This window comes from Symsagittifera roscoffensis, chromosome 1, assembly GCF_963678635.1.
Source record: "Symsagittifera roscoffensis chromosome 1, txSymRosc1.1, whole genome shotgun sequence".
Taxonomy (NCBI): Eukaryota; Metazoa; Xenacoelomorpha; order Acoela; family Convolutidae; genus Symsagittifera; species Symsagittifera roscoffensis.
In genome coordinates this window covers 66382421-66403260 of record NC_087062.1, presented here as the reverse complement: position 1 = coordinate 66403260, position 20840 = coordinate 66382421, and the positions used below count along the sequence as shown (strand labels likewise).

Below are 20840 nucleotides of genomic sequence, written 5' to 3'. Positions count from 1 at the left end.
TGAGGGAAAGCGCAAAAATGGCCCAAAAAAGCCAGTGTGACCTGTTTCTTCCTATCTTACCAACTAAGTGATATGAATGAATGTTTTCATCAACAAGTAGACTAAGTTACAAGAAATAACAAATTTTTGACGAAATTATCTTAGAAGACATATTTACATCGGTTTTCTATCATAGTTTTTAAGTAATTTTTATGATTATTTTGAAATTAAATAAACTACCCTTATCTTTTTATACATCTACGATGGCCATGGGCTCTAGTGAATACGGGTTGTACCAAGCATGGTTCATTCTGAAATCTGAGCCAATCGGAACTGCTACTCTAGTATTTGGAGTAGGGCTAAGTTTTGATGCAATGCCGTAACTGTACTGCACATTCTGAATTTGCTGGTGGTTGTTGGGGTGACTACTGTTGTAGTATTTGGAGTCGATGTCTTCGCTGTAATCATTGTAGTGGCCTGTGCTCGTGTGGCTTTTGAACCTGTGCGGTCTCTCTCGTCCCATCAGTTGAGCTCCACTCTGTCTGTGTCTGCTTAATCCCCTGTGAGTGGCCACTGGAGTCTGAGGTCTCTCATTTGAGTCATACTCACTCTGTTTCACGTTGAACAGAATCCTCTCCTCTGATTGGTCCTTATAAGTGTCACGTGACAACATCATGCGATCACCGAGTAAACCACCTGAATAAAAGTTAATCTAGTCAGATGGTAAGTTTCACTTAATGCATCATAGAAGTATTTTATCGAGTTGAACTTTTGCAAGTAATCGGAGAGCTCTGATTTCGTTATCAATTTGGAGTAACTTTTTTCCGCCGCCTCAATTTGACATTTCATGTTAGTCTTGACTTTTTGGGTAATAAATGTTATGGAATTTAATATTTACGCACTTGAGATAAAATCTGTGTCTGGATTCCTATTTGGCTGCAGAAGATATTCAGTGGATGCAGCCATGTTTAGCAGTCGGTCTTGCTCTTCATCCTCGCTGTCGTCCAAAATGCTGAAACATACAATTTATTGAGCTAGGTTTTATCTTTTTTATTGATTCTTAGTTTTTTTGTTTCCTTACCAGATGATTCCAATAAAAAAAAGCTTTATTTTTTATAAAAGAAGTTAATTTATTCAGTGACTATAAGTACAAATTGTCAAACATAATTTATGACAATAAGCTATATAGCCACTTGGAAGCTAAAAGAGAGATACTGCTCTTTTAAAAGCGCCCATATAAAGGAAATCTCTTTTGTTGGTAGGTTGAGTATTTTAACTTTCATCGATCATTTTAGTGAAGAAAAATCAGGCTCAATATCTGGAAAAAGAGGCGCATTAGTTCAATATTTTCTTTAATGAAAATTTTGCATATATTTTTTCTAAAGAAAAACTGATTTGCTTTACATCGCTGAATTCTATAAAATCACCAAAGATGGCACTGGAATTAACAAAGTTGTATATTTTTGTTAACTGGTAAACCAAGCTTTTTTTCAGGATGTTTGTTTTAGTACTGGGAAAAAATTTTTGCGCACCAATCATCATCTGCTTTTATATCTTTTTAAGCAAGACATTTTTCAATGATCTCTTAAGTTTTTCGCACGCCATAATAATTGTGTCGTCTGCAAAAAGACATTTCTTGCTCTTTGAAATAGTTTTTGATAGATCATTAATAAAAACAAAGATATGAAGTGCTCGAAGTATTGAACCTTGTGGCACAAAATGTTATGATTTACATTCATTTTTTTCCATTAACTGATACGTATTGTTCTCCTCAAAACTATACGATTCTAAGTTGCTGGACCACTAAACCTTATCTGAAACCATAACGCTCTTATTTTGCAATAAAATACTATGGCCAATAGAGTTAAATGCGTTTTAAGGTCAAGGTAGCAGGCAAGTCTAGATTTTTCGGTGTCAATTTTTTTTCCATTATTGAAGTTGCTTTAATCGGTGTCCGTGTGCAAGATATATTTCTTAACGGAATCCAAACTGCTCATTGGCAAGCAATTTGATTTTTTTACATCAATTTTAGGAAATTGATTCCAAAGCAGCTTTCAAAGACTTCACAAAAAACTGTGAGCAAACTAATTGGTCGATAATTGTTAGGGTGTTTTTCATCGCCATTGTGTGGTGGTATTTGGCAATTTCACAAGAATCACTGAGTCAATAATGAAATTACAGCAGGTCGACAAAACTCGATAATGATTGGAGCAAAATTGTAAACCATTTCACAACCAGCACCATCATGACCAATAGGTTATTTTCGCCAAGATTTTGAGTTTTTTGAGGTCCAAGCGAGTCAGTCCTATTGCCAAGACAAGTGGCCTGGCTTTTTTTGCTTTCAACATTTTCAGCAGCGTTTTTGCTGACTGGTATGATTTCAGCCAGTTTCTCCTTAATAATTGAACAGAAATTGTTACTAGTGGTATCATCAATTTGTGCATTTTCTCGTCTTACCGGCCAAGCTGTTATGCACTTTGAACATTTCAGAACAATTGTCACACTTAGGCAACTTTTCATCGTGAAAATTACGCTGTTCCTTTTTTATTCTTTTGGTTACGAGATTTCCTATTCGAAATAATGTCTTTTTTTAAATTATGCATTACCATTTTCGATAATTAATTGCTAGTCTATCCATAGTTTTGTGAGTCAAAAATTTTGTGTTGAAAAGTTTTCAGTTTATTTTTTAAAGGAAAAGAAGTTTGAATGCCAGATTACTTTTGTAAGTTTTGCCAAATCCCTGAAGGAAGAATTGTGATCTTTTACCTTGGCTGTTTCTACAAATATTTCCGCTAACAATGCATAATGCATTTCAATAAGAAAAATATGATCATACTGGTTGATGAAACACGATTAGGTTTTTGGTTCTGTATGACAATATCATAACTCATGTAAATTGTTATAATCAATTACGTTCTAATATTTCGTGGATTCAGAATATCTATGTTAAAGTTTCCCCATATTGCACATTCACCATTTAGGTTTCTCAATTAAACCTAGAGTTCTTCGAAATTTTACAAAAAAATTTCGAAATTACACGACGGAGGCTTATAGCTATGCATTAGTTTCTTTTCTTTTTGTTTCCAATCAGAAATTAAAATATGCTTCAAATTGTTTTCAAAAGTGTAATTGAGTAATTTGTAAACTTTCCAAATAAAAAACCAATACCCAAACTCTTTTAGATCGGTTTTAGAATAGGATCATTGTAGCCCTCTTATTGATACATGTTTGTAGGATCACTGTCAATTAGCCACGTTTTTCAAATGGCTCCTCAAAAAGAAGTTACTTTTAATCCAGACTAGAAATTTCTATAGTCAGTTGATCATGATGCAAGGCGGTGATTGAACGCTCGAAGTAAAGGTCCTTCTTTTTTTCTTGTTCTGCCATTTTTCCGCTTCAAAAACAAGTTCAGTAATTTGTGAAAACAAAAAATTGTTTGATTCTCCGTCTGAATAGCTTTCACTGAAAGGCGTTTTTGTTTTCACTTGACCAAGACATTTTCAGATCATCATGAAATTTGTTTGTCTGTTCTAGCTTTGCATTTTGATTCGTCAAGAGCGCACTTATAGGACTTTTCCGGCTTTTTGCAGGGTTTGATTATTTCCTGATCAGCCTTCAGTTTGATTGAGAATATTAAATATCTCACGATTATAACCATTTGCAGCATCCTGCCTATGTTTGGGGGGGGGGGGGGTTGCAGTACTTGACTTCAAAATAACATTCCAGTCCAGTTTCGCACATTTCGTCAATAGCCTTGTGGTCAACATTATTATGATGTTGAACGTTATTTTTTCGACTTATACGAATTTTTGACGTAGTTTTTCATCCAAGCCTTATTGCATAATCCATAAGAGTGGATTTTACTTTTGTTGAACTCTCGCGTAAAGAATTGGCGTTTGTTTAGATAATTTAATTACCTTGCAGCATAAATTTCCGAATCCAAAGTCTATCCTATCCGGAAGACACTAATGTAACAATAACAATGGGTGGATCATTTTTGATATAGATTGACCGAGGGCATGAAAAGGCTTGAAGGTCCCTCTCGTCCTCGGCACACCCATACACGTCTTGGTAAACTTGATAGCATCCTCAATGTAAGTTACTGGGCTTTTAACTGGTAAGTTGGCCAAATATTTGTTTTGTAAAAAGAAAAAAGTTTGCATGCCATTTCGCTTTTTTAATTTTTCATATCCCTAGAGATAAGATTGTGATTATCTACGTATAGTGTTGGAACAAATATTTCCGCTAACCATGCATACTGGTTGGCCGGGGAATGTTCTAGCGCCTCCAATTTTGCATTTCTGAGTTGGTTTTTTTTAAATGGCAAGATCACAATTCATGCAATTTTTTTTTATTCCAAAACGTTTCTTTTTTTTGCATGGATTCACACTATCAATGTTAATCTCAATGCTAATCAATGTTTGTCTCTACATACTGCAATTCACCATTTCGGTTTCTCAATGCAACCACGGGATCATTAAATTTTTTCAATGGTTTTTTGAAATTACACGAAGTCTTATAAACAATGCAGCCGTTTTTTTTGTTTCCAATCAGAAATCAAAATGTGCTTCAAATTATTTTCAAAAGTTTAACTGAATAACTGTAACCTTCCCAAAAAAATGCAATAGCCAAATCTCTTTTAGATCGGTTCTACAACAGGATCATTGTAGGCCTCTAATTGATACATGTTTTTAGGACCATTGTCACTTAGATAAGTTTCTCAAAGGGCTCCAAGAAGTTACTTTTGATCCAGACTAGAAATTTCTATAGCCAGTTGATCATGATGCAAAGCCGTGACTGAACGCTCAAAGTAAAGGTCCTCCAACATGCCAACTTTTTAAGTGGTAAGTTGGCAAAATTTTATTTGTTTTGTAAAATGAAAAAAGTTTGCATGCCATTTCGCTTTTTTTGAAATTTGTCATATCCCTAGAGAAAGAATTCCCAAATAATCCCAATTAAAAAAGCAATACCCAAACCTTTTTTAGATCGGTTTTACAATAGGATCATCGTAGCCCTCTAATTGACACATGTTTTTAGGATCATTATCACTTAGATAGGTTTCTCAAAGTGCTCTAAAATGTAGGTTTTGATCCAGACTAGAAATTTAGAGATCCTTTTCCTCCACATGCAAACCCAAATACTTCTCGAGAAAGTTGATAGCAACCACAACGCAAGATACTCGGATTTTAAGGTGTGAAATTGCTACAAACCGCAATTTTTCCTTAATTAACGTTTTTGCTCATTTATTTTTTCCGATAGAAGCTGCATCTGTTCCATTTTCAAAGTTGTATCATCTTCTGCCTTTAAGTTTTCATTTATTTCCTTCATTATAGTAGAAATATGCAAATTATCAATGCCTCAATCAGTATTCTGAAACCATGTTTTTTCTATGCAAAGAATTAAGTTCAGTCAAAAGAGTAACCGACCGTCTTGTATTTTTTGTTCTAATTTAATAAGTTCATCACAACAAAAATTTTTTCTGAGCAATTTTAAATTGCTTTATTAAATTAAACTGGTAATGTTTTAGTTATTTGGCTATTCGGTTACTTACGGATGTCGCTGCACGAGAGTCTCAAGATGGTTGTCGTCGGTGTCTAAGTATAGAGAGTAGTCTACGTCAGGATCATCCCATCGCCACTTCAACGCATTGAAGTGAGAAACATAAGGGGACTCTTCTGAGTAGTCGGGGTTTTGGTAGGTTTGGAAATATCGAGAAGCATCATAGATGTCGGATCTTTCAAATCCGTTTGTATCTGTCACCTAGAAACTCATAGATTTTGGATGATTATATCTGTTTTGCTAATCTTGGTTCAATAGATGTATTTTTTTAAAGGGTGATCTAAAAGCTTTGTTGCAATGCGAGGAAATTCGTTCATTGTAATTAATGATAAAAACCTGATTGGATGATTTTATGTCAGTGTTAGTGTTACTTTAGCTGTAACTCAGTTCATATGCACGAAACCGCGTCTGTTACCACGACGTACAATTGTTTCATCGCCAAAAAGGCACCAAAAAAGGCTATCTATGAGAGGGCTAAAAACGGCTAATCTGGAGCACAAAAGTATAACTAATGCAAATTTGATGAACACTTGGACATTTAGTTCAATCTCAGGTGATACAAAGAGCGATCCAGCTATTTAACGTGTATCTGCCACCTATTGTAATATCACCCAATCTCATTTCTTTCTAGATTCGGTAGACGATAAAGATCAAACCCAAATTTTGACCTTAATCATGATGAATCACAATTAACCTGTGATTCGCCAGCAGGGCTTAATCGATTTTGTGTGACATTCGCTTCTCTTGTTACCCTTTTGTCTCTGTTATGGTCCATATGGTAACTTCTAGAATGTTCTTTTGATCTGTTCTGTCGATATGCGTTGTCACTTTCGAGTGATTGTTTTTTGGCATCTTCGTCTTCTGCGAAGGGAGCTTCTTCTTCGAAATTCTCCTGCAAACAAAGAAGTGCAAGCAAAGATATCTAGATATTGAAAAAAGCTACAATTGGGATATATGGTTTCCAAGAAAATGGAAGGTTCCTGTTCTAAATTTCGTGCCTTTTTTATAGTGTCTTAACATTTTAGTGTCTTAACATGCTAGTGCCTTAACATTTTTTGATCTATTGCTTCGGCGATGTCAATTAATGTATCGAATAAATGTTCAGAAATGAGGCAGGTAATTAGGTTTGATAAAAATCCTTGGAAGCAACCGATGGTTTTTATTAATTTGCTTCATTGCTGTAGTTAGTTAAGAACCAGTATGATGAAATCCCGTTCTTTCGCATTAGGTTTTCACTGGCACTCATCTGTCACAATTGTTTCAAAAGAAACTTCATGTTGACTCACATATTGTTCTGTGGGCATTATGTTGATGACCAAATTTCTCTTGCCGCCATTTGTGTTCGCAGCCGCCTCCGACACTTTATGTTCCTTCTTAACGAAACTGTTGGATGAGTATTCTCTCCTTACATACACCACACCACCCTCTGCGTGTTCTTGCTGTCTCTCTTGAACTCCGCTATTGACTGCTAGCTTAGTCTTTCGGCTCACACTGAACAACAAAATATACTCATTGATACAATAAGAGGTTGCCCTTTTTATAATGTCTATTGGGTTAAGAGGTTTGCCCTACAGAAAACCACCCGCAGAAAGGACAGACACAGCTTAAGCAAATAGCGATACAGCTTAAAGATGAAAAGCTAGAAGACTGATGTTCGCTTTATTTTTGGAGGTTAAATCGGTGCTCTATCTTGCTTGTATTTGATTTTTGATATTTGATTGAATTTTATACTAGTCGACACAAATTGCCACCTTTTTCTACGCTAGTCGATACACCGCCAAGTCGCACCTTAAAGTCTTAGTTTCTGAGTGACGTTTAACTGCTTGATAACGCAATACAGTGCTGATTTAATTATCCAAATATAATGAACAACTAGAAATTTGAAAGTTTCGGTTTTGGTTAAAACAAACGGTTTTGGTTAAAACAAAAAGTGATTTTTACAATCACTGCCTAGAGTAATAATTTCACTACTTAAGTATATTTTGTTTAGGGGGCTAGGAAATAAGACAATAAGCAATTTTGACAGATGCTACAAAAACGAAATTAGACGAAATTTTTTGTCTGCAATTTTAGACGTCACTGCTATGAAAAGGAAAAAGCCAACAAAATTTTTTCTTAAGAGTCAAGTTTCATAAATACAAAAAAGAACATAAAATGACAATACCTATCAAAACAAATCGTTTAAATGAACATGAAATGTCAAATCCGAATATTACAGGAGTTTTGAATTGAATAAATTATGCATGATTGACATGTAAAATTTTGGCAACCGAACTTTAGCTGTTGTCTGCAAACAAATTTATTTTTCTCACGCAATTTGTCTGCAAACAATTTTAATCTCTCTCACTTTCGTCTATTTTTTCACAATTGCAGTTTTGCAACATCGTCTAATTTCCTTTTAAGTGCCTCCGTCTAATTTGCTTATCGTCTAATTTTTCAACACCCTTTGTTTAGAGAAACTGTTTCCACCCTAAAATAGATCGTTTATGGGTTGAATCATTTAATTTGAAGTTGATCAAAACTACCCACTCAACTTTTGAACACATATCAAAATGATTCTTTCAGATAGATCAATAAAGTTCAAATATAATGAAAAAGCCTGAAAGTTAGCTTAGTGAACCTTCCCTGCTACTTTGTTGAAAGTGGTACTATATTTAAGTAAGGCGACGATTCGTCGAAATTGACAAATGTAGTATTTAAAAATGGACGATTTGATCAGAAACCATTTAAATTCGATTAAGGAAACAACAAATGAAGACATAACACGCGATCTAGAAATCCAAATTGTAAGATAATCCTTCATGTAGCCTTAAAATAGTATTGTTTTGGTAGTTGTTCAAAAAAATCTGTCAATCGAGATTGGATGGTTTTATGTTTGGCAACTTGGATTCGAGTATTTTTTTCAGTGAAGCTCTGCTCTTTTCTTATGAGCTGAATGAAAGAGAATTGGATGAACGCAACCCAATTTTTTGTTTAGATAGTTGGGTGAACGCAACCCATTCCTATTTGGATGAGTCTATGCTAGCCTTCTAGTGCATTTTTACTTTTCTGTCGGCACTTCTTTGGGTTATCGAATTGGCTCCACAGCTATTGAGGAAACATACCAGCTCATCTACGACCACGGTTGATCGTACCAACCCAAGTTGACTCAAAATAAGCTCCATAAACCGTCAATGGGGAGTCGACCGACTCTTTTTTAAGCGCTTAGAACATTAAGACCTATTTCAGAGTCTCATTCCGGCATGAGTGCAAGAAACACAAGATTTTAAAAGCAGGCACATTGTTTGATATGCTTTCTGCGTGGGAGCCGGTCCAAGTTCCTGAATTTTGCGCCATTTTGCCTCTTTTGATTAGCTTATTCGCAAACATTTTTAGAAAGGCACTTTCGAAATCGCTATTAATCAAACTTAGGTTAATTTCTATCAATTGCCGAAATGCGCATTTATTTTACTGATTCCAGCTCTGTCTAATGTTGAATTGCCTATACATTTGTACCTGAAAAGTTTAGAAGCAAAGATGTGATCTGGAAAAATGAAACAACGAAAATGATTCAAACAATTGTTTTCGGTGCTACTGTTTGTTATTATTTATGTTATCTCAATTTAAATCACTTCTATTTTCACATTAACTCAAAAACTACGTTAAATTTTGTGCATAATCTAGTCACACTTTTTAACTCCTCCATAATTACGATCAAGTGTATCAAGATACTTAAAAACTGGTAATCGATCCGCCATATTAATTAAGAACTACTTTTTATCGCCCGGTACGAATTATCGCCTCTTACGAATTGTCGCCTTTTCAACAAAAGAGAACAGTCGTTCTCGAACAATTGTCGCTTTCGACGAGTTGTCGTCTCACAGTGTTTTTTTTGCCATTGGAGTGACAGTTCTTGAGTTCAATCGCTAATGGTGCGATTTTTTCCTGTCCAGATTTTTGACTGTTTATCTGGCTGTGTTTGGTTCGCACCTGTTTATCCCTGCGATAAGCAAGAGGGTTACAATGGAGTTTTAATTTTTTCCCCACAATTAACCCTGTTCACAGCACTCATCTCTTCTGGACGCATCTCTTGTGGTGCTTTGGCTTATGACCAATTCAAGTTTCGTAGCTTTCGCGGGCCATTAAGCCTGGAGGTAACGAATACCCCTGGGGTGCAAATGTCCTGGGTTCTAATCTGACCTGGACCTGTTTTTTTTTCAAACTGGAATTTTTCCGTTGGGAACGAAATTGTCGGCCAATTATTTGTCTGCTTATCTTTTGTCGACTTAATTGCCACATCTCGGAATCGCCTTTTTTTGCTGAGCGCATTTTCCTTTAATGTTGCTTTTACTGTTTGGTTTATTCCTAGAGTTTGTAGCTTTACTCGGCTCAAATTATTTCAGCCTGTTATTTATCAACTTATCGAACGAATTTTGCGTCGTTTCAAGGGAAACACTTTTTACGCTGTTCGCGTTTTTTAAATTGGTTATATTTTTACATCTCGGTTTGTTATTTTTTTTTCTTTTTTTTCAGCTTGATAAGTTCGACCTTTTCTATATCGGCTTAGTAGCCTCTTTTTGCGTCGTGTGTTATGAGGGGAAGGGAATATAAATTTTTCTATCTTATCTTTGAATTTAACAAAATTGAGGCTGGAAGAGTTTCTGCTCAAGTATTTTCGGCTTTGTCGCCGCCTGGTTAATTTTATTCCGATGCTGATTCTGCATTCTATTGTTTGGACATGTTTTTTTCACAATTATCCTCATTCATTTTGATAGATCTAGGTGTATCGCAAGTTGTGCGAAGCTAAACTTCGCCTCTGTGTTTAAATTGTGATTTCATATAGTGAAATTGTCCTACTTCTTGTTTATCAATAACTGCGAGTATGGTGCTCGTTTTTTTGATATAATTTTTAAAATGGGTATCTGAATGGGTAGGAAAACCCCAGCCGATATCTGTGAGTGGTCGTAACAATAAGAAATAAAAAGATCATTTCCTGAAATAACAAGTGTATTTAATAACTCAAGAGAAATTGCCCTGCAACGTTTTCTATAAGTATTTTGAGATTTTCAACTCTGCCTATACAAATTAATTCCTAGCAGTGCACATGTGAAAACCATAACATATTTTCTGCGTGCACAGTTGTAATCAGTGTAAACTCAGTGCCTGCATGTAACACAATTAATTTTGTAAAAGGTTTGGAATTGTAGCACATCCTTAAAATATGGAAAAATGTCGAGATTAGTAGGCATCTGAAGATCTAAAAAAAAAATATATATATATATATATGTGGAAAAAATTCAGAAAGGCCGCAGGTCATTTAGATTGAATTGATGCCATTCCATAATTCTCAATTCTGAAAATCTAAAAAAATATATATATATATAGATGTGGAAAAAATTCAGAAAGGCCGCAGGTCATTTGGATTGAATTGATGCTGTCATACCGTCAACTCCTCGAAGTATGAACAGTTGGTTATTGAATCCGTATGGATAGATAATATCAAGCTGAGAGAGATAAGTTAAAACAACTTGTTTTCGTAAGCGTTAATTATTCTCTGAACCGTAGTTCTCTTCAGACACCGTTCTTGTCCTTGCATCAAGGTCAATCGACCAGTACACATTAATGTTATATAATATCAAAACATAAACGGTATATAAATACATATTAAGTTTTGTATGGAGTTTTATCTATCCATGCCGGATGACAATCCCCCTCCTCGAGAAAAATGGTAAAGTTTTATTTGAGTTTTTAAGTCCCTGTAGGACTGTTTAGCCGGTGTTATTCATATCTCCCCTCTTTGATCTCCCATGCCGTTTTCAGTGATGTAATCTATTGCCCCGTGTTCTTCTTCGTTGTTTACTTGTTCGTTTTGTTCTTGATCTTCCATTTTTTTCGGATTTTCGCAAAATATATCATTATTGTCCATCTTTTCGTCATCGGCCTCCGCTGAAGAAGTAAGGTCAATTACCTCATCTATAACGTTTGTTTTTTGTTTGGGACTAATTGCCTGGATAAATTGTATGCAGGCTTTGTATTCCGGGGTTTTTTCAGAAAATCCCATTTCCTGAATTAAAAATTTCTGACTTGGTGTATCTGATGTTTTCTCGGGCGGTGAGTCGATTTCGAAATGTTTCGTCCCTGCTGTGCTTGTGTTCTGTATAGCGTTGATTGGGATAGGGTTTCCTAAAGCTGTTGCTAAAGTCGCTTGTCGGGCCCTTGTTGATTTCCTTGTTGCGATTACAGGCGGTGTAATTTTTTGGTTTTGTCGCTTAGGTGAAGGTGAAGTATTCTCCTCCGATGTGAACGACAGGTCGTCTTCTTTCTCTGTATTAGTTTTCTTTTCAATCTCCGTTTGGAGACTCATTCCTCTGGGGGTTTGTAACTTTCTCGTGAGTTTTCCTCTGGTTCGTTTTCCCAGTGCTTTCCTTTTCGTGGGGCTGGTTTTGCTCGTGCCCTGGCCTTGCGTTTTCTCTTGATTTGATAATTTCACTGGGAGCCCCGTTCGGGTGTCCTCCTTGAACATAGGGTGTTGTGGAGCTTGTGGATCGTTGATGTCTAAAAAACGTAAGCATGTTCCTGTTCTCCGTGCGGATTTGTAAGCAACATAAACACTCAAACGAGAAGGTCTGCAAGGTCCGTATATTATCGGGTTGGGGACAAAGGCGGTGCCACTATTCCTTAGGAGTCTTGGTTGTTTGCCAAAAGATTGTACCCAAGCAAAATGTGGTGTGTATGTGAGAATTTTTCAGTCTATTGTTTTGTATTTATGTTCAAATGTTTTTGGGTTTTTCACTTTGGTTGCTATCCGAATGGTTTTTCGTGCCACTTGTTCTAAGCGTTTTTTGATATTTTTATCGACCGTTCCTTGTACTCCCTTATATCTTACATTAAGTTTGTTTATTTGCTAGTTCTATAGATTTTGTATATGCACCTGTATCTGGCTGTGGCGATGAGTGTTTGTTTTCGAGCGTCCTCGGTATTGGTTCATGCGGAACTTTTTGTTGTGTCTCTTTCTTGCGAATTTGTACTTCGTCCTCTGACCATCTTTCGAGGTCATGCATGACTTCTGCTGGTAGCGGCGGCTTTACAAGGTTCTTTCTATCTAAACATGCATGTTTTGCGTTTTCCCAGTTTAAATTATTAGGTGAGCTATTTGTGGCTATGTTTGATAATGGCGTGTTTGGTTTTCTACCCATATGTGCTTCAAAAGGAGAAATTTTTGTGACACCGTTTGGTGTAATTCACAGCGTTTTGATTATTTCTGCGACATGCGAAGCTAATTTATATGATGTATTTGTTTGATCTATTCTCATTACCGCTAATCTACGTTAAATTGTTTGGATCATCCCTTCAACAACCCCAATAGCTCTATGATCATCTACGGGCGCAAAAAGTAGTTTTATATTGTTTGACCTACAGAAAATTTGGAATTTTTTCGCTCGGAATGTTTGAGCTTGGTCACATCTCAATCTACGCGGTACCCCGTTATTAGAAATGTATCGTTGCATGAATTTGATTGCAATATCTGCTTTTGTGTTTGAAACAACTTTTGCTGTCGGGAACTTTGACCATTTATCTATTGCCACTAGAATGTATGCATATCTATTTAGTTCGTCTGGTAGGGGCCCCGCAAAATCTAATTGTACTTCCTCATTAGGTTCGACCACCGGTTCCATTTGGAATGACAGATTTTTGCCTAGGATGGGTTTTAAATTTTTACCTTGCTCCGTGCACTGTTTACAGTTTTATGCCATCTGCACAATTGAGCGATGATGTGCGGAAACCAGACATGTTGGCTCAGATCCAACATGGCTGCCGATCCCGGGTGTGTGAGATGAAGGCTATCCAGTACTGTTTGTCGGAGCTGCGAAGGAATTACGATCCTTTCATCGACGAGAAGGCAGTCCTCTCGAACATGGAGACGATTTCGTATATTGAACCAGTACTGTCCGTTTGAAGCTTTGATGGCATCCCAGTCCGGCTTTTTCACGAAGTTTATCAATGGGCGCAAGTTTCTGTCTTTCTTGGTGGCGGCAGCAATGAATGGGATTTCCAGCACTTTTTGCAGTTTACGCCGAAATAAAGGTGTGTCCTCCTCCGTTTCAGTGGCTTTCTCCACAGTTGCCACCACGGTGTCCATTACTTCTGTGTGACTGGCCTCGAGTTGTAGTGAAGTAGTCTTTGTCGGGGGTTCCACGTTGGGTGATGTCTCCTCTTGTAGGCATACATTAGGATCTTCGCGGCTGACATATATTTCTTGTTCCATCGGCGTATTTTCGGTGTTGCTACTTGTTTGGGTTGATGTGGATGACTTCTTCTTTTCCATCTCGTTTTGCAGCGTTGTTTGTGTAGCTAATGTTGCGTGAGTTATCAGTGGTACAGTTGTTTGTGAACTGTCTCCTTTTGTTACTGTTTTGAAGTCTCCAAATATAATCTTTGGGAATTTTGTACTTTTCGTTCCCGAGATCAAATTTCTTGCGTCGATCACTTTTGTGGTTGGTTGGTATTGCGGTGATGATTTGGTTTTCTTCGTCTGCTTGTCCTTTGTTGGTGGTCGTTTGTGCCACCTCGGTCGGAGAGACTTTCTTCTCGGTCTGAAGTGTTCGTCCAATCGACCGAAACTGCACGACCGCGTGGTTTGTTTGTTTTTAGCTCGCTCGGAATGAAGCCGGCTGTGAAATTTCTCATATCTTTTCGACTCATGGTTTGGAATTTTATCGTGTTGATCGATCGCTCGTTGAACTGAAGAATTTACGACTGTGAGTGTTGACTGATTCTGAACTGAATGCAATGTTGACTGATTTTGAACAGAGTTTGAGTTAGACTGAATTCTGGTTTTAGGTAGCAATTGACCGTTGATAGAATGTTTGGAATGTTTAGTTGTTAATTGAGCGTTTGTTCTAGCAGTTAATAACCCTTTATTTTCCGCGCGTTTTTTGATCAGGTCACATGGTGCTTTGTTCTGATTGGCCAATTGATTTAGGATGACATTGTCAATCATTTCCAAGTTGTTTATGAATGTGGTAATTGCCGCAACTACAAATTCATCATCAAATTCGCGGGGGGTAAGGGTAATCCAACCGGATTTTGTGACATATAGTCTATTAATCCCATTTTATTCCCTGCGAGGTGTTTGGTGTCAAAATGAAATGGTATTAATCTATCAATCCAGCGGGTGAGACGGCTTTGACTTGTCTTTGATCGTTCGCTGGCGTTTAATGCGCTAATTAATGCTTGATGGTCAGTGATGACAGTAAAATGTTTACCGTACAAATAATATTTGAAGTCCTCGATTGCCCAAACAACTCCTAATAATTCTCACTCATTTACTGAATATTTTTCCTCAAGGGAATTTAAGAAATGTGACGAATATGCTATAGCTACCCAACCTTCTGTTGAATGTTGCTCTAAAGCTGCTCCTAAACCTGTATTAGATGCGTCACAGACGATGCGAGTTTCTAAATGTTGATCAAAATGTTTATTTTGTGTGATTTTTGCCACGAGTTGTATAATGTTTTTAAAAGCTGAGTTGTGTTCCGGTAACCAAATGATAGGTCTGTTCTTTTCAGCGTTTCTTAGTAATGGTCTCAAAGCTGCTGCTGTTTGTGCTAAATTTGGTATATATCTTGTAAGATGATGTATTGACCCCATGAAACTTTTGAGTTGTTTAAACGTTTTGGGAGGCGATAATTTTTCAATTGCCTCGGTTTTCTTAATGAGTGGTTTAGTTCCCTCACTGTTTATGGTATAGCCCAACCACTCAACTTGTTTGCATGCGAACTAACACTTGTCCAACGAAATTGCAAGATTCTCTTCGTTGAGTTTTGTTAGCACCGTCTGGAGTTTTTGTCAATGAGACTCGAGTGTTCCTTTTGTTATGATTAGAATATCGTCAAGGTATGCATATGTATTATTGCAATTTGTGAGTATCAGATCCACTGCTTTTTGGAACTCTGCCGGCATATCCGTAAGGCCGTAAAATTCTGTTTGGAATTGGTATGTTCCGGTGGCATCTCCCCCAATTAGACTGAAATTGCATTGTTCTCGTGTTGTTTTATCCAACGGGATTTGTGAATATGCGTATCGCAAATCAAGTGTTGTGAATAGTGTTTGATTTGATTTGTCGGACTTCACTACTTGTGCGATATTGTCCAGCAAGAGATCTATGTTTGGCATCTGATATTTGTTTTTGTGTATATATTTGTTAATTTTCTTCGAATCCAGTGCTAGTTTAACCGTTTGGTCCTTTTTGACCGTGATAACTATAGGACTGATAAATTGTTTGTCTGAGCACTTATCGAGTTTGATAATATGTTTTTGGTCAATCAAATTGTTTAGTTCAGCTTCAACTCTTTCTTGTAAGTGTATGGGTATGCGTCTGCCCTTTTGTTGTATTGGTTCAAAATCCTTGGTGAATTGGGTTTTCATTACGCGATGTTTGGACTTTCCGATTCGTACGCATAGTTGTTGAAATAATCTCTGACCCATTGTTTAATCTCATGGTTCGATTTCTCGCTCTGTTGTACGTTAAGCAACTTTTGAGTTGGTTTGTCCTGAATTAGTTTGATGCCGATGCGTGGTAGTAGATTCCGTCCTAATATATTGGCTTTTTGGTTGTCCACTATAATGAACGGAGCTGTTTGGACTTTCCACCCCCCAGACTCAATCGTTAGTATCAGTCTTCCTTTAGGTTGAATATATTCGCCATTATAACCCGCTAAATTTCTAGCTGTATCCTCCGGGGGAATATTTTTGAATATTGCCGATGTGTTGTTTTGTTGTAATCGTTGTGCCGTCTTTTCGTTTAGAAAGGACATTGGGCTACCTGAGTCGACAATTGCGAATAATTATGTTGTATTCGTTTTCAATTTGACAATGTGTCCATTCAAATTGTCTTCTGATATTGTTTTTGTGACCTAAATCTCAAATGATTCTGAAATTGCCATTACCGAGAAATCGTCTACTTGGTAATTTTCCCAACCATTGTTTGTGGTGAACTCTGCGTAAGCCACCGGCTCGGTATACGTCCCCGTGCTCTCTATTTTTGTTTCTTCTTGTTGTTCCTCATTTATGTTGCCGAGATAATTGACGTTTGTGGAACGACAAACTTTTGCAAAATTTCCACATTTTGCGCATTTAGAGCAAATTTTGTCTTTGGCCGGACAAGATTGTAGGTGATTTGGACCATATTGGTTTCCACATTTGAAACATTGTTTGGGATTTGTGTTTCGGTGTTGTTGTTGATATTGTTGACCCCTTGTGTTTTGTGATCCACGTGGATATGTTCGACCGCGAAAATTTCCCCGGCCTCGTTGATTATTTTGGTTATATTGTTGGTTTTGTCTGCCACGTGTATTGACATAATGTTTTGGTTCTTGTTTTGGGGTCGTAACTGTTTGCCCTCCGATCGGATTTATTTTCATTGTGCGGCTGTGTTCAATTCCTTTTTTGCGTCGGATCGCGTATTCATAAGCCTCCTGCGGCGTACGTGTTTGGACTAACAGTTCCTCTGCAATTTTTTCATTGTTCATGTGAGCGGTAAACATGTCCCTTACCCACTCACTTTCTCGGTCGCCGCAATCAGCCTGCGAGGCTAGTTCGACTAGGTCAGCGTGGAACTGTTCTAAACTCTCCGTTTCCTTTTGTTTTCGACAAATGAAATTATACCTTTCAAACGCTATTATCCGTGTCATGACGAATATTTCTTCCAAAACAGTCATGAATTGTTGTGTAGACACCGTATGTAATTGCATATTCGGTCGTTTTTGTTGTATTTGATGTTGTCTTTCGGCGCCGAGGCACAAGAAGAGGTAGCTGCGTACTTTTGCGTCTGCTTCATCCCATCTGAATGAATTACACAGTACCCCTCTTTCCCGCGCTTTTATCACGTGGTTCTCCCAACCCACTCTTTTTTCTTGGTTGCACACCTCTCGGTTTTTCCGTTGAGCATCTGCTTCGCCAGTGATTTCAATCTCGTATACTGGCTCAGCTGGTTCAACGAGTGTTGGGCGTGCTCGTAATAGATTTCTAATTTCGATACCGTCTTTAGCGAAAACTGCCATTTCCAATATGGCCGCCCATTTTGTCCGCTCTAGTAGAGGTTCAGCCGATGCTCGTTCCCAAAAAGGATTTATGTTAAGTGGATTCTTCGAAAATTCTGGTGGCTGCGCCATGTCATACCGTCAACTCCTCGAGGTATGAACAGTTGGTTATTGAATCCGTATGGATAGATAATATCAAACTGAGAGAGATAAGTTAAAACAACTTGTTTTCGTAAGCGTTAATTATTCTCTGAACCGTAGTTCTCTTCAGACACAGTTCTCGTCCTTGCATCAAGGTCAATCGACCAGTACACATTAATGTTATATAATATCAAAACATAAATGGTATATAAATAAATAATAAGTTTTGTAGGGAGTTTTATCTATCCACGCCGGATGACAGATGCCATTCCATAATTCTCAATTCCATAATTCTCGTTTTTTTGCGGGGTCAGTATAGGGCTCATATAGTTTTGCTCGTGAACGCTTCTCATAAACAAATCAATCTAAAATTAATTTGTAGTATACCTCTTGGTGTTGTGTCCCCAATAGCCCTTCTCGCCCCTGCTTTTGGACACGGTGGAATTGCGTTTGTTCCTACCCTGATAATGATTTTTCTTCTTCAGCAGACTCTGACGCTGGTCGGACTCTGACTCATCGGCTTCCTCTTCTTCGGAGATCTCGTCTGTGGAAGCAGCGGGCGGCAGACAACTTCCCTCGTATTGAGCCACTTCAACCACGGATCTGGATGGAATTAAATTCGAAAGATTTATTGTATATTTTATCGGGTTTGACCAGTTAGAACCTCATTATGAGAAAAATATGTTAGTCAGCCAAAACACAGTGTTAAGAAATTTGCACATAATTTTCCGACCAAACTGATATACAAAAAAAAACTTAAAATTTTAACAAATTTTTTGAAAACACCGATTTTGTTTTTCTTTTTCTGCATTTTCTTTTTCTTAAAAGTGCCATTGAGGTAGAAAAAATGCAAGAAATATCTGAAACTATAGTTAAGTTATTGTTTCAATTGGTAGGCCAGTCTTTCGCCAGGCCTGTTTTTTTTTCTCGGCAATGAGAGAACTTTTTTGAATTTTGTTAAGAATCCAAATATGACCAAACGGCATGAGTATGATACCACAATTCACCCTCTACGAGTTTTCTTTGAGGTATTCAAATTTGAGTGGAAAGACAGAACAAATCCAAAGTTCTTGGTCGGAACAATCGCACTATGCACTCAAGGATAGATATGGATATGTTTTTAAGCTTAAGTGGGTGGATTTTTACACTACCGCGAACTTGACCAGAATTGTTTTGAAAACTTTCATTCATCACTTGCATGGCGTTTTTAAGGGACGTATCTTCTTTTTGTTGTGTTGTTGCATTGTAAATTCGGTAACCGTGGTTTCTGCCTGTCTTACTAATGGATCTGCTCTCATCATCTAATCGTACTCTGCTGGCCCACTCGTCACTGTTCTGCCCCCCAAACGCAACGCCGCCCGAGTCTCCATTTCTCACTTCCGAAGTTGACTTGGTCCCATATGAACTCAGTTGCCCTCTCTCGTTTACGCTTGAAGGCGTTTCTGCCCATTTGATCTGATGTCTGCTCGATACAGCGATGCGATTTTTTGTACTATATTTTAAATGTAAAAACTGGGTAAATAGGTCTGACCTCAAGGCTTATTTTTAAAAGCTGAAATGTTTCATCACTATGAGCTCATGTAATGCTATTCGTCAATGCTAATATGAATCCAATCACTTCAAAAAATGTCTCGAGATACACGTACTCGGAAAAAAGAGCGAATTCCTCATATCAGCGATGAAAGTTTTTTCACTTAAAAAAATTTGAACAGTTGATTGACATGCTTTAAAGTGGATCATCTATTTTCGACAAGATGAAAAAATTCATTTAAATTTTTTTAATTTTCATAAAATACTGAGTTCAAAATCAGTTTTGGTCTGATTTATTTTTGGCAATGATAACTGTGTCACATCAACCGGCTATCAATCAACCGTTCTGGTTATTCAAAATAGTAGGTTTTAAAGTTACCAGTACTGTTTGAAATCTTATAGGAATTTTGATGCTGCATAGCTTACTAAATTAAGTTCAAGTAATAAAATAGTTGAACATAGTTTTTTTAGTTTGAGTTCGAAGATACAGCCTAATTATTCATTAAAGATCTAAAATTTGAACGATGAGTAAGGAAAACGTGCGCATCACTGTCTGCGCGAGAGTCCATGCTGACTGCTTTTGAACTCCACTTCCCCTTCCCCCTTTCTTTTTCCAATACTACTCCCTTTCTGTCTATTGCTGGCAGCACTAGTAGCAGTGCATGTGACAAGGAGTCCAGTAGAGGCGTCCCTCTGTCGTACTGTTACCTGTGTTATGCAACGAACAGACATAGGGGGTGTTATGCAACGAACATAACTGTTACCTGTGTTATGCAACGAACAGATATGAGTTAAGAGGGGTCTAAGCACAATGGTTGCCGATTTAACCTACGTTTTTATTACCATTTCAAACTTAGGTGAAAGAAGTTCAAAGCCATTGTTCTGCTTTCTTCGTTAATGGGTTTTGGGCGTAAATATTGGTTGTTATTGGAAATCTCTGTGCTGGAATGTTTTCTTTTTGAGTCCACAAGTTATTTTAACTCACGAAATCATTTTTTTCTTCGTGTTGGGTATTAAAATACTATAAGATTTTCTTAATCCGTTTTTTCACTGTGGATGCCTTTGTTAGGTCTACGATTATTTCGCCCCTTAAATTTAAAAGGGGCAAAAACTCAAACAAGAGAAACGTGTCACCTTCCTATAGTTGAGTTTGTTTTAACCTGGCGGGTGTTTGGTCTCTCTTCCACGTGAGTGTCTGAATCATCTCCATTCCCCCTGCCCCCACCACACCCACCCAAATTCCCCCCACACAGCAGAATACGCCTCCACGCAGGTATCTTCATGTCCTCTTTCCTCCAGTCCGCGCGGTCATGGTTGTCATGGTGAATTCTTTCCATATTTTTATAGTCAATCAATCAGAAGTTAATAATCAACGAAAAATTATAATTCAATGCCAATAAGAGTTCGCTCGGTAAGATTGTGTAAAAAGATGTCTCTAAGTCATTAATACCGTCGATAAGAGTTAGAGGCTCTCGTTATAAGTATAAAGAAACCATTGTTGGTGTGCTTTTGCTTGTTTCCACACGAATATTGCTCTAGTATTTGGTTTTTGATCACATCTGATTTTCTAACTAGTTTTTGGCAGATGGTGTATTTGCTCTTCTTGCAGTG

General features: G+C 37.4%; 2 protein-coding genes across 2 annotated transcripts in view; one reads left to right on the top strand and one right to left on the bottom strand.

Moving 5' to 3' along the window:
- LOC134848029 (uncharacterized) overlaps positions 1–20840 on the top strand; it is a 498722-nt gene that overhangs the window by 23947 nt on the left and 453935 nt on the right. The window lies entirely within an intron of this gene.
- Positions 136–20566, bottom strand: LOC134839291 (uncharacterized). The gene is made up of 9 exons (XM_063854796.1): positions 20390–20566; positions 19780–19937; positions 18898–19161; positions 18087–18302; positions 6825–7029; positions 6290–6430; positions 5531–5739; positions 882–991; positions 136–675 (listed from the first exon to the last, which is right to left on the bottom strand). Exons 1-9 carry the CDS (start codon positions 20564–20566, stop codon positions 230–232), a joined length of 1926 nt encoding a protein of 641 aa, XP_063710866.1. The 3' UTR covers positions 136–229.

Coding starts and splice junctions, on each gene's coding strand:
- LOC134839291 (XM_063854796.1), bottom strand. CDS start 20,566: ATGGAAAGAATTCACCATGACAACCATGACCGCGCGGACTGGAGGAAA. Junction 19,938..20,389: donor AGAGACCAAACACCCGCCAG/GTTAAAACAAAC, acceptor TGCATAACACAG/GTAACAGTACGACAGAGGGA. Junction 18,303..18,897: donor ACGTCCCTTAAAAACGCCAT/GCAAGTGATGAA, acceptor AATTCCATCCAG/ATCCGTGGTTGAAGTGGCTC.